General features: G+C 43.5%; 1 protein-coding gene across 1 annotated transcript in view; it reads left to right on the top strand.

Moving 5' to 3' along the window:
- LMX1A (LIM homeobox transcription factor 1 alpha) overlaps window positions 1–14,392 on the top strand; it is a 152,681-nt gene that overhangs the window by 98,177 nt on the left and 40,112 nt on the right. Inside the window, exon 3 of the mRNA XM_037740477.1 lies at window positions 7,485–7,717. Coding sequence (XP_037596405.1) covers window positions 7,485–7,717 — 233 coding nt within the window. The remainder of the gene's footprint in view (window positions 1–7,484; window positions 7,718–14,392) is intronic.

Below are 14,392 nucleotides of genomic sequence, written 5' to 3'. Positions count from 1 at the left end.
TGTCTCCTAGTAGTTTCTCAGGCATCAAGCCTTCATATCTGCTTTAGAAACATTCTTGTCTCCTTGGTTACAGAGGAGGCTTCTCAACCCCTGTAATAAAAGCTTGAAATATAAAAATGGGAGTAAGAAATTACCCAGCCTGTTGGGTTTCCAACCTGCCTTAGGAGCAAAATGTTTTCTTCTGATGCTACTCTTCTATTCATAGAATAGAGATCATGTCTTTTGGCTTTAGCTGTTTTATATTTATATATATTTGAATGAAATGATTCTGGAAAAGAGTTTGTTCAGGAATTACCATAGCAAGGCAGTGTCATATTAAAACACTATCTGTAGACCTGAATTTAGGTGTGAACAGAGTGGGTTTCTCTAGTTGTAAGTGTATGGAGACCTTGGAAACAGTGACATCCTTCCGCCTTTAAGTTCTTGACAACACTGACCTAGGGCAATACTTTTCCATTAACAAATGGAAGATGAGATAACCAAGGCTCAGGGAAATGTGGTGGCTTTTCTGAAGCCCCTTGAAAAAGGCAGAAATATGGAGCCTAGGTTTCTCATTCTAAGTCTGGTGTTCTTTCCTCAGCACCTCATCTAGGGCAGGATGGCTGAGTTTTGTTGCAAGAAATACTGCTTCAGTTCGATGATCTTGGCCCATGGTGGAAAGAAGGCGAGAGGCCCATGGCTTGGTGTAATGAGGATGCTCTGCCTGCACCACCAGCAGTGCATCTCCATGGTCCATCTCCTGGCTCAGCACTATGCTCTGGGGTGCGGTTGTGCCATGTCAAAGCAGGGAGGAGGCAGTGGAAGGGCTCATGCTGCAGAGAAAGTGTTCTCTTAGAATGGAGCTCACAAAATTCTTCTTTTCTTTTTTTTTTCAAGATGAAGTTTTGCTCTTGTTGCCCAGGCTGGAGTGCAATGGCACTATCTCAGCTCACTGTACCCTCTGCTCCTGGATTCAAGTGGTTCTCCTGCCTCAGACTCCCGAGTAGCTGGAATTATAGGCACGTACCACCATACCCGGCTGATTTTGTATTTTTAGTAGAGTCGGAGTTTCTCCATGTTGGTCAGGCTGGTCTCAAACTTTTGACCTCAGGTGATCTGCCTGCCTCAGCCTCCCAAAGTGCTGGGATTACAGGCATGAGCCGTTGTACCCTGTCAGCATTTACAAAATTCTTAAGTACCAAGAACCATGTTTGGGACAAAAAAGAAAAATCCACAAGGGTCAAAAGATAAAGGCACAAAAAATTGTGCTACACCTTATAGGTCACAAGGTACTCCACATACATTTAATCCTCACCAGTCCAGAAAGGCACACAGCATTATTAACTTTTACATCAAAGCACATGATGAAGCGGTGTGCTCCCAGTCATACTGTCTGGAGGTGGCAGAGCCTGAGAACGCAGGCACTTTCACCAAAACTGAAAGTTATGCATCTTACAGCTTGCAGCTGTACAAGAAGAGATGTAAGCAAGGCAGTGAATAGCATTTCAGCCAACCTCTACTTTCCTGCTTGGCAGAGTGAGTGGAAAAGGGAAAGTGAGAAGAGGTGCAGGGAGAGAGAGGAAAAGAAGAGAAAAGGTAAAGCAAAAGATTCTGTGACCCTTAGCCTAAGCCAACTGCATGGGTCTCTCCTTTGTGCTATTCCCAGCTATTTCTCTTTGCATATCCCAAACACATCCTACTGAGGTCATTTGTTCAGAGCCTGCTGCCTGCCAGAGAATGTGAACTTACCTAAGGAGAGGGGCAGCCCTATTTATCACGGCATCCCCAGAGCCTTCCCTACAGCGAGTGATCAACAGAGGAAGAACAGCACTGAGTGGTTAGTCTCTGCAACAAGTACTGCACTGGATGCTTTTGCAGGAGGTAGATACTATGATTCCCATTTTACAGGTGAGGGAATTAAATGCAAAGAGGAGATAAGGAATCATTTGAAGAGCTTTCAGGGATAGGAGAATTTATAACATCAAGGAAAGTTGGGTGGTGTTATGTATGCCTTGATGAGCTGGACGTCTCTGGAAGCCTTGTCCAGCTTGCCAGGGCACAGCCAGGCTGCCAGGCTCTGAACCCAGAGTTGAGGTCTCATTAGCATTCAGAGGGGGAAGTAACCATGGGGGATGCCATCCAGAGCATTAGGAAGAGACAGGCTGTGTTTTAATTATGACCTGGACTTTCGAACAAATCCTTTTCTCTGCTTGTCTGAGCCTTAGAGAAAACAACTTGTGGGAGGTGTACAGTCGGCAGCTGGGTCCACAGTGGTACCCGTACAGCTGTGTACACATCTGGCACACAGGTGGTGGACCACATGCACCTTTTCTCCTTGAGTTGCTCTGGGGTTAGTGAAAGTAACAGGAGTCAAGGTAGTAAGGTGAAGTTGATCTGGTTTGGACCCAGAGAGGGAGAGAGAAAAGAAACAGAAGGAGAGAAGAAAAAAGCAGGACTGCCACGCTCTTCCTGGTCTGTAATCCCCAGTGACCATGACCATTTCAGGATTTGAGCCCAGACAACTCCAGCCACTTCCTCTAGCCTCTCCTGAGTCAACATGGTGGGCTTTCTTTGTTGAGCTCACTCCAACCCTCCCTTCTCCAACTTGGGGGATATTTTTGGAGAGGGGGATGAAATTAAGAAGGCAAGAAAAAGAGGAGGAGATTAGCAGGGTGGAAGCTAGACAAGCACAGATGCTACCACCTGCTGTTGCAGTTTCTCAAGTGCTTGTTGACTCCCTGGGAGCATTTGCCTTGAGTCTGTTTAACAGTTCATTCCAGGGGAAGGGGAGGAGAAGGAGGGCTTGGGGACAAAGGGCCTTTGACGGGCTCCTGGAAAAGCATTGATTAGTTTGCTCAGGTTGGCAAACAGCAACCGGGGACTTGGGGCCCAGGGATGAACTGGGTGGATTTTCTGCCCAATGACAGCATCCAGCATAGGGGGAGGGAGTCAAGGCAAATAGTCAAATGACTGGTGTGTCAGAGGTTTAGACATAGAGAGAAAAACCACACTGGGCAGCTGGAGGAAGGGAGAGGGCAGGGGAAGGGCAGTTGGAACCTGGAGTTCTGCTTTTCAGGTTCTGCCATACCTGCTAGTGATAAACGAGCCATTCCACCCTCTTGGACTTCCCCCAATTTCACTTTCTTTCTGAAGCTGAGAGGCAGAGGAGAAGCATATCGAGATAGGTTATTCTGAGGTGCTTCTGAAAGCCAAGGGCAGGGAGGACTGCTGTGGTGCTTCAAGGCCTGTGTTGAAAGTAAGACAGCACGTGCACTTCCAATCCTGCAGCCTGGCCTCTGTCCCAGGAGGCTGCTTCCTCATGGATTCATGGGAGGTGGGTTCATCATCCTTTCCAAGCCTTGCCTTCCTTCACTCAAAGAAGTCAAATGGCCCTCTTTTTTTGTGTCAACCTCCTTGGGAACTTTTCCTTAGCTTCCCCTTCATTCCACCCTCAAAACTCTTCTCTTCTTCTAGGAAGCTTCCAAGATAAAGCACAGTACACATGTATTGACTTAGACTCATAAGCCAGCACAATTTTAGAGTTGGAAGGTGATTAAATATTATGATTATATATACTATAGCTTTGTGCCATTCTATTTTATATTCCTGGGACATTGCTTTGTATTGTTCTTATATTCTGTTTCCTAAAGGTAAATCCCTAATGGTAGATACAATTTATCTATTCATTTATGTATTTATTTACTATCTCTCCCACAAGCAGGTGAGCTACATGAGGTCAAAGATTTGTCTGTCTTGTATCCTCTTATGCCTACAGCAATGCCTACCACATAACAGACACTCAGTATATACTTGTTTACGTACATGAATGCCATTGGGATGAAAGTTTCTTTTCTTCCCCTCCCTATAAAGACACAGAGTGTGGTATATTGCAGGATGCGTAGTGGATGCTTCTGAATAAATGAAAGAATGAATGAAAAGAATAAATGATTGAATGAGTGCATGAATGAGATTTTGAGTGAATGGATTGGCAACCTGTAGGCTGTCATGGTAGTTGACCTGTCTATAGGAAAATACTCTTCAGTTGTTCACATTTTCTTAGCTTCTGCCAAGGTGGGGCTCATTAGCAGAGCAAGGTGGTCTCGGTTCCCTGGATAGACTGAGTCAGCTCATATCTAGCTTTATGAAGAGGAGAGTGATGTGGAGTTTTATCTGCTTTCTCTAGCCATTCTATGCCCCCTTGGCATTCTCTCCTGTATGCCATCTGACCCTTCCATATCTACTGACTCCTCTGGCATGTGGGGACAAACAGAGTATTTTTAAAGTATTTTCTGCTCTATTTTGCTACTACTTTAGAAAAGAAAAAAAAAAAAAAACTCTTTACTTTGGAAATAGTATAATGAATGCTATAGTGAATGAATCCCAGAGATAATCTTAGGATATATTGTGTCTGTGCTTATGCCAAAGTTTTGACATACACAATTATGTTATCATCAAGCAACTTTAAAAAGAATAAAAGAAACAGAGGGATCTGCTTTAAATTTTAGTTTTTTCATAGGTTACCCTGAATGGTTATTTCTCTGGAGCGACAAGGAAGAGAAGAGACATCTTTATTGAGTATCTATTATGTGTCAGCTCCTAGGCTAGGCTGTTTATATATATTATGTTATTTCAGAAAGAGGGTGAACAAATTAGATCCATGAGTCAAATAAAATCAACTTTTATTGAGTACCCACCATGTATGAGAGTACATAAATATTCCACAGGCCTTGTTCTTGAAATAGGAGCTGTTGACAAGATAAGTTATAAACATGGGAAAAGTAAAATAATAAGGCAAGAGTAAGATAATATTTTGAGCCAGCAATTGCAAGCAATGATCGTAGGATTTTTGTAGCTGGAAGAGATCGGCCTAACATCTTAACAGCAGACAGAGAAACGGACGTATGAAGGCACAGGCTAAACAACCTGCCCAAGATTTGGCATGGTTATCTGTAGAGCTGGCAGCAGAGCCCAGGCCTCCAGTGCCCACTACTTTTTGTATTGTAGTTTTGAGACATCTACAGATGACTGTGGAATGACGCACAGAGGTAGTTCCTGGTATCATCATTCAAAGGAGGGGCAGTCACTTCAGGCTGGGGGACGCAGATCAGGGCAAGATTAAGGAAAAGGTGGGACTGCTATATCCTGAAGGGTGGTTTGGGTTCAGATAAATTAAACAGGAAAGGAAGGCTTTCCAGGATGGGGAGATGGCACAGACAGGCCCAGAGGTAGGAAATGAGCAATGTGGTATACTGGAGTCTTGGCTTTATCAATACCTGCCAGCTCTGACCACCAGGACCCTGGGAACCACGCCCCATGCTTTCCTATCTCCCAGCTGTGGGTTCTGCCCCTTCTTTCTGCCTTACCTCTGCTGCATGAGTCCTGACCCTGATCATTTCTCGGCTGCTCATTCATCTGACTACCTCTGTTTCCATTCTACTCTTCAAACAGCTGAGAGTTCCTTTTCAGAATGTGGATATTACCATGTTAAAAAACCATTCAAGCCTGACACAGTGGCTCATGCCTGTAATCCTAGCACTTTGGGAGGCCGAGGTGGGCAGATCAGTTGAGGTCAGCAGTTCAAGACAAGCTTGGCCAACATGGTGAAACTCTGTCTCTACTAACAATACAAAAATTAGCCAGGCATGGTGGTGTGCTCCTGCAACCCCAGCTACTCTGGGATCCCAGCTTCTCCTGCCTCTGGAGGCTGAGGCAGGAGAATTGCTTGAACCCAAGAGGCAGAGATTGGAGTGAGCCGAGATCACGCCACTGCACCCCAGCTTGGGTGACAAAGCGAGGCTCTGTTTCAAAAAAAAAAAAAAATTCAGAACTTGGATATTATCATGTTAAAAAAAACATTCAATCCTGGCACAGTGGCTCATGCCTATAATCCTAGCACTTGGGAGGCTGAGGTGGGCCAATTAGTTGAGGTTAGGAGTTCAAGACCAGCTTGGCCAACATGGTGAAACCCCGTCAGAAGGGGCCAGAACCCACAGCTGGGAGAAAGGAAAGTATGGGGCATGGCTTCCAGGATCCTGGTGGTCAGAGCTGGCAGGTAATGATGACGCCAATTACTTGCCTGTCCAGCCCCTTAGTGTGTGATTGGGTCATGACTTAACCTCAACTGCCACCTTTCTGGAGGTACCTGCCTCCAACTTGGTGGAGTGCAGCTTACAACCTGAGCATCCATGCCTGTTCATGGCTCCAGGCCTTCACACAGGCTGTTTCCTCCCCTTGGAATGTCCCTCCTCCCACCCCTTTGTGCCTGCCAGCCTTCCTTCCTTCCGGTCTTTTGTTTGATTGAGATTTATTAAATACATAATAAATGCACCCCCCCACTCACTCCCTGCAGGTCAGTTGTTTCTCCCTTTACTCCCACAGCCCTCCACTTTAGTTAGTTGGATATGTCTGTCTATTCCATTAGCCTGAACTCAATTCTGAGAGGGATTTTCCTTTATTCATCCTCACACCACTAGCACTTACTACTTTTGGCTTGGTGTATATAATAGATACTCTAACTGTTTTGTTGAAAATAAGTGAAAGAAGAGTTAAGTTTTGAGAGATAGGTTGAATCTATTGAATATCAGGCTGAGAAGATGGGATGCAGTTTCTCAGAAACTAGATGACACATCTAAGATCTTACACACCTCAAGAGCTTGTTAAGCATTCACATTCTGGGGCACATCCTTTTACACACTGATAAGAGTGGGCCTGGACATTTCTGTTACTGTTATTGTTGATTTCAATAATTTAAATAATATGCTCCCTCAGGGATTCTGAACAGCCTGCCTGGGGCCAGTCTGTAGACCAGCCTTTGAAAGCATTGTGTCATGAGCCACAGCAAATACATTCTGGGCACTAACTCAGATACTCTTCTTTTTTTAATTTTTAATTTTTTAAGTTGTGGGGTACATGTGCAGGATGTGTAGGTTTATTGCATAGGTACATGTGTGCCATGATGATTTGCTGCACAATCAGCCCATCACCTAGGTATTAAGTCTAGGTATGCATTAGTTATTTTCCCTAATGCTCTCCCTCCCCACACTCCAGCCCCTGTCAGGACCCAGAGTGTGTTGTTCCCTTCCCTGTGTCCATGTGTTCTCATTGTTCAGCTCCCACTTATAAGTGAGAACATGAGGTGTTTGGTTTTCTGTTCCTGCATTAGTTTGCTGAGGATAATGGCTTCTAGCTCCATCCATGTCCCTGAAAAGGACATGATCTTGTTCCTTTTTATGGCTGCATGGTATTCCATGGTGTATATATACCAGATTTTCTTTATCCAGTCAGACACCCTTCTTAGGCCTTTGAGTGACTCAACTGAATGCTTCGATCTCCTTAGGGAATAGATAACCTGGATTTAAAGTACATTCCCATTTAAAGTACATTCCATTTCGAATACATTCGTATTCAACTTCTTAAAGTTCCTTTTGCTGTTGACTTCAGGGGAGACCCAGGACCAAGCCAGATTTCACTCATGGTGCATGTACTTCCTTTCTCCCTGCTGCCAGGCTGTTTGCTGTCAAATGTGGGGGCTGCTTTGAGGCCATCGCACCCAATGAATTTGTTATGCGGGCCCAGAAGAGTGTATACCACCTGAGCTGCTTCTGCTGCTGTGTCTGCGAGCGACAGCTTCAGAAGGGTGACGAGTTTGTCCTGAAGGAGGGGCAGCTGCTCTGCAAAGGGGACTATGAGAAGGAGCGGGAGCTGCTCAGCCTGGTGAGCCCAGCAGCCTCAGACTCAGGTGAGTGCCAGGTGGTGGGCAGGGCTGCGGCGGGGTGGGTAGCATGGAGTGGGGTGGCTGTTTGCATTGTTTCCTCCCTAGAGGGCCAGCCTCCAGGGCAGCCTAGCTCCATGGCAAGGCAGTTCTGTGTATTCCAGGAACTTTCTTTGTAAGCTTGGAGTAATCTCTTATCAGTCAGTGATTACCATGACGATTGTGCATAACAAATTACCTTCAAATTCCATGGCATGCAACCATAAACACTTCACACATACATACACAAGTGTCTGGATTAACTGAAGTTAAGTGGACTTTGCGTCAGGCTTCCAGTTAGCTGGAGTTTGCTGATCTCAGCTGAGCTTAGTTCCAGGCTGTAGACAAGGTTTAGGTATGCTCTGTGCCATTCATTCCAGGATCCAGGTTTGAGGAGCAGCAGCTGCAGGGCATGATCCTCTGACAGTGGTAAAAATGCAACAAGGCATACCCAACTATAGAGCACATTTCAAGCTTCTGCACGTAACACGCCTGCTAATATTCCATTGGCCAAAGCAAATGGCAATATCAAATTCAAAGTCAAGAAGAGGAGAAATACACTCCCTGCACCACAAAACATGCCCAGGTATAGATACATATGCTATTGAAGAGAATGATGGATTGGAACCGATCATTCAGTCTCCCACAATCTCCGAACTACCCTAAGCTTTTGCTTCCTCGTTTGTCAAGTGGGAAAGGTGGACTCTATCTCAGGCTTGGCAGGTCACGTAAAGAAAGGAACTAGATTGTGCTTTCTCCTCATCGCCTACTCCACCCTCCGTCTTATTGCCTTGAGGGTGGGCGAAAGAAAGGAGACAGGAGAGGTTCAGAGATTTTTACAGAGCAGGTTTCACAAGGCTAGAGAAACTACATTAAATTATCACTGACTACATTAAACATGGAATGCCTTTCTGGAGTGTTGGTCCCCACTGCTCAGCATTCATCTTATCCATGGGAATCTGTGAGATCCAGTTAGGTAACATCTATGTGACTTTACCATTTCTTGCCATTACCAATTCCAGTCCATTTCCAAGCCCCCTCTAACCTCACTCTGTCCATTTCTTCCACCTCTTTGGGAGTTTCTGATCACTCCCACCCTTCCCTCCAGCCTTACAAGGCCCCAGCACCTGTCAGTGTGTCTCACCCACTCTCAAATCTTAAAAGTCTATTCCTTCTCTGCCTCTTTCCCTCTCCCTTTTGTCCTGCTAGCTTATCCTTTAAGCTTCCCTCTAAAGGCAACTTCATGGGGAAGATCTCTTAATCCCTCATGCTGGGTGAGTTTACCCTTAACTTCTCCTCCTGGGATATTTATGCTACTTCATTGTAGTTACATGTTCGGTTGTTTCTTATTCTTTTCAGAATGCTAAACTCTGTGAAGGACAGTGTGTGTCTTATTTACCACTATATGCCAGGCCTAGCACAGGCCTGTGACACTGAGAGTACTTGACAAACTCTTTGTTAAGGGTGAATAAACACGTGAGAAAAAAGCAGCATGTCATGGTGCTTAACTGCAAAAGCTTTGGAGACAGACAGGTGGGGTGCCTTAGCCAGGTTGTATGACTATATTTCTGTGACTCTGGGCAAATTTTGGAACCTTTCTAAGCCTCAGTCTCCACCGCTATAAAATGGTGATGATCATGCCTCCTAATAGGTTTATTGATGGAGAATGAGAGAGAGTGCATATAAAAAGCCTGGTGTTCAACAAATGCTGGCGCGTCACATCCGCCAGCCAGTGTTTGCGTCTTCGTAGCAGCCATGTTCTGCCCCCTTTATGTCCAGGCTGGTTCTTGCCTGACCTTGCTTGCAGCCTTGGGAAAGCTGGCGTCAGGAAAGCCCCAACTCCTACTGGTCTTACTGGCCTGACACTTTCCTGGATCTATTTCAATTTGAGGGAAATTTCTCCTTGTCAGGAACACTGGCACCGACGTATTGAGTATCTTTCGGGGGTAGTGGGCCCAGTCTAAAGGGTATACCATTTGGTATAAAAAGGTCAACTTACCCTGTCATTTTCCTCCAGGCTTCTTGCTGTGCCAGCCCTCTTAGGCTTCCTCCTCAGAATACTGTAGAATTTTGAATTTCCCAAGGGCTTAGCTGTTATGGTGGTCAGAATACCACCATGACCATAGAAAGATGTATATGCCCAGAGGGATATACCATTCTTTGTCACATGAAAATAAATGCTGTGGTCTAGCCTTTCTTGATAAACATTCGTTTGGGGGCTTTACCACTAAGTTATCCAGTTGGCACGGTGTGAAAGGTTTACAGATTTTACTTCACTACAAAATCAGTAAGAGGCATTAGTGGGTTGGCTCCACGCCCTTGCCCCTCACAAGAAAAAAAAGGCAATAGAAAAAGCTGCATCTAAGCAACATTTACAGATTAATAGAATTATAATGCTCAGTGCTAGGGAACTGCAACAGGTTCACTTTTCTGATCACATTTTCAGCAATATGTTCAGTGATGGGAATTTCTCTTTGACGCTGATATTGACATACTGGAGTTTTCCAGTTTACTCGTTCATGTATTCATTCAGTAGACATATCCTGAGTGCTTGTATCATGCTAGGCACAGAGCCACAACATGAATGACAAGAATGATGTGGGCATGGGGAGGTCTCCAAACCATATCAGATGAAGAAATCGTGTGTTTAGGATAGAGAAGTCAAGACCGAATGAGGAGACATAGTTGTTGCCTTCAAATGGTTAGATCAGACCTATATTTTTTTCCAGTTTCAGAGAACAGAATTAGAATTTATTCATTTAATTATTCAACAAAATTATTGAGTGTTTACACTGCAGATAGAAGGTACAGGGACATAAGTTTTTATTTAACACAGGAAATGCTAGAATGTCATTACAATTATTAGATCTAACGAAGAGTAAAACTACTCAAGAGACAGCACTCCCCATTCGTTGAGAGTAATATAGATGAGGTGAGAGGGAAGGATCGTTCTAGAAGACCTCTGTTATCCCTTTCAGCTCTAAAAATCTATAATTATTTTTGTAGTTTTAAATGAAGTGACATTAAAGTCCCAACCAGAATCAAATATCTCATCTGGACTACTCATTTTGCCAATTATATGAATACTGCCTGTCTCATATCATACATTTTTGTGTGTGTCAAAGCTTGCCTCTTTACTGAGAAGACAAACTTCTAGAGAGCAGGGTTGTAGCTTTTAGTTCCTTTGTTCCCTTAACAAAGCTTAGCATGATGCCAAGAGAAGAGTAAGTGATTAATACGTACCTAATGAGTTAAATCTTCATGGAATGAAGTCTACATCATTGTTAACAGAAAGCAAACAACTGTAGCATCTGCCCCAGTACAAATACAGTTCCTCCTCTGGTTTCTGTCTTGAGCACCTTACATATATATTGTAGATGTTTGCTAAGTATTTGTTGAGTGAATGATTGACTGATCTAGTATCTTAAACAGTTTTATCAATGACTTAGATGAAGACACAGAAAGCAGGTTTACTTGGTTTGCAGATGACACAAACCTGGCACCTGGCAGGGAAGGCTGGTGTGGCAGCTGATAATCTCAATGTTCAAAAAGATTTTGGCAAGCTAGCAGAACAGCACAATCTAACCATCGTCTTCCAAAATTCAGTTATAATAGCATGAAATGGTGCCTGTTTTGAGGGAATTCTACGTCGGGTTGTTGTTGATGATAAAGCCAATAGGAGCCAAGAAGACATATGCTACGTTAATAGAACTATAGTGTCCCTAATGTGTAATTATAGTTCCAGTAGTTTTCTTTTTGTAGTGGTCAGAGCACATTTAGAATATGTGGGCTAATTTAAATGATGCATTTTAGGAGGTCATTGACTAACTAGAGAGTATCTTGAGGAGAGTGATCAGCTTGTTAAATCATAAATAATTAAAGAGACCCAGTATATTGAATAAAAATAAGGCCAAGGAACATATGAGAGTCACACCCGAGGTTGCAGACCCATGTACTGGGGAAGAAATGACAGATTTTGGTTCAACATAGGGTAAAACTGTGTCTGACAAAGGGTCAGACTGGATTGCCTTTATGGGAAATCAGCTGCTTATCCCTTAACATTTTAATTACAGTTGGTGGAAGACTGCATCAGCGACCTCTAGAGTGGCTTACGTCTAGGATTCTAGAGGGAGGAAGGAGAGAAGGGGACAGGGGTTGAAAAACTAACTCTTGGGTACTGTGCTTATTACTTCGGTGATCATATCACTTGTACCCCAAACCTCAGCATCATGCAATACACCCATGTAAAAAACCTGCACATGTATGCCCTGCATCTAAAATAGAAGTTGAAGTTATTGTTTTAAAAAGGATCTATGGTTCTGTGATGCTGACTGATCTTACACAAAGCATGTGACACGTTCACATCTACATGGGACACCAAATTCAGGATACCTGCAACTGCTGTGTGCTCTTTTCTGTTGTGGCCCAGTCTTTTTGTCCTGGTCCCTGCTTTTCCAGTGGCCTTGAAACAGACTCCCACTGGGCAACCTGGATGCCCACGGTCTCCCGGAGAGACCCTACAACATTCACAAATTTCTAGAGAAGTCTCTAGAAGTGCTCTTCTTCTTCACCAGAGAATCACAGGCTCTTGAAATTGGTAGGCACTTGGGAGTTTATCCAGTCCAAGCTCCAATCAGATGCTCATCTCGCCTCTACTTATTTCCTACCATGGGGAGCTAAAGAGATAGACAGGGGAAATAAATACCAAACTGCTTTTTCTCATCTCTACTCTCCACTCCACAAAACACTTCTGACACCAGCTGTGTAGGGGTTTTCCCTGCATACCAAGCAATTCCCCAGGGTATACAACCTGGGTGTCTTCTAATTCAATTTAATTCTGACACTGTCTACCTAGAGGTAACATCAGATCCCACAGGTTAAGGGCTTGATCCCACAAGACTGCCAGCCCCCACCCCACTTAAGACGCCAATCAGTCACAAGTAGTAGGTTGTCAGCTGTATTTCTAACTCACTGGGTATAAACTGGGGATCCTAGGGTCATCTATATTTCTAACTCACTGGGTGTAAATCATAGGATCCCTAATTCATACCCAGTGAGTTAGAAATATAGCTAAGTTTCTATATTTCTAATCCAGTGAGTTTGAAATAAAGTTAAGTTTCACTTAATTTTCTAGACAAGCTTACACTTTACTTACATTTACTCATTTACCACAAAGGATATTTTAAAGGCTACAGATGAACAGACAGGTGAAGAAATTCATAGGGCAAGGTATGGGGGAAGGGGTGCAGAGCTTCCATGCTCTCTCCAGATGCACCACCCTCCAGGAACTTCCACATGTTCAGCTATCCAGAAGTTCCCTAACCTTGTTCTTCTGAGTTTTTGTGGAGGCTTTATTACTTAGGCAATGATTGATTACATCATTACCCATTGGTAGTCAGCTTAAACTTCAGCCCCTCTCTCCTCCCCAGAGGTGAAGGATTAGGGGTTAGGGGTTGGGGCTGAAAGTCCCAGCCCTCTAATCATGCCTTGGTCTTTCCAGTGATCAGCCCCCATCTTGAAAGTACCTAGGGGCTCCCAGCCACCGACATCTCATCAGCCTACAAAAGATACTCTTCTCACTATGGAGTGTTCAAGGATTTTAGTAGCCTTTTGCCAAGAAACTGGATGAAGACCAAATACATATTTCACAACATCACAGGAGCCCTTGACTTCAATTCTGAGGGTAAAATGGTCAGAATTGTTACACTGAATTCCAACATTGGTCTCCATATGCAAACTCAAACCATGGTCTTGGCTGTGCTTTCAGGAAATTCACAAAGTAAGTGTTTCCTCTGCATGGGGCAGCCCTTCAAGTTCAAGAACGAAAGTTCAAGTTCGAGAACTAAGTTCAAGAACTAAGCTGTTTTCTAAGTCTTATCCTTTCCTTTCTAGTTCTTCCTCATTCTTCCAACTAGCCCTCATTAGAGACTTTGTTTTCTACCTATGAAAATACTGCGATCTTTTTCAAAGGTACAACCAAGCAGGCGATACAGTTTTCCATATGTGGTTTGAACCAGCGCAGTGTTATTATTGCCTGTAGTAGATATTATGTTCTGTTGATGTAGCCCATGATTTCATTAGCTTTTTCGACCTGGGGGTGGAGGCAGGGGCTTGGGCCCTGGCTGTGGATAAGCCTGGCTTCTGGCTGGTCCATGTGGTGTTTCTTATCTACCCCTCTTATGTTTATATTTTCTTTTAAAATCAGAAATCACCTGAGAGTGTCCTGTGAAGCAGTTTTTAAAAACTTTTAAAAATAAGACATTTTTTAAATTTTGAAGTGATATTTTAGATCTGCAAGAGTTGCAAAACAGGACAGAAGTTCCCATATACCCTTCATTCAGCTTCCTGTAATGCTAACATTTTACGTAACCATGGCACACTTATCAAAACTGAGAAATTAACATTGCTATAACACTCTTAACTGTAGACATTATTCTATTTCATGAATTTTTTTTCATTAATGTCTTTATCCATTCCAGGATCGAATCCAGTATATCATGCTGCAGGTAGTTTTATGTTAAATTGCCTTCCTTTTTTCTTCATTTTGGAATCACTGAAGAATGTTGAGTCAGAATTTCATTTTTGCTCCTGTCTCAAACAATATCTTTATTTCTTTTTAGTGTCTTTTACCATGGGATCAAAATGCTTTTTTTTTTTTTTTTT

Source organism: Cebus imitator, unplaced genomic scaffold (genome assembly GCF_001604975.1).
Source record: "Cebus imitator isolate Cc_AM_T3 unplaced genomic scaffold, Cebus_imitator-1.0 Scaffold84, whole genome shotgun sequence".
In the NCBI taxonomy this organism is placed as follows: domain Eukaryota; kingdom Metazoa; phylum Chordata; class Mammalia; order Primates; family Cebidae; genus Cebus; species Cebus imitator.
The sequence above is the reverse complement of the archived record's forward strand: the minus strand, read 5'-3'. Positions and strand labels throughout refer to the sequence as shown.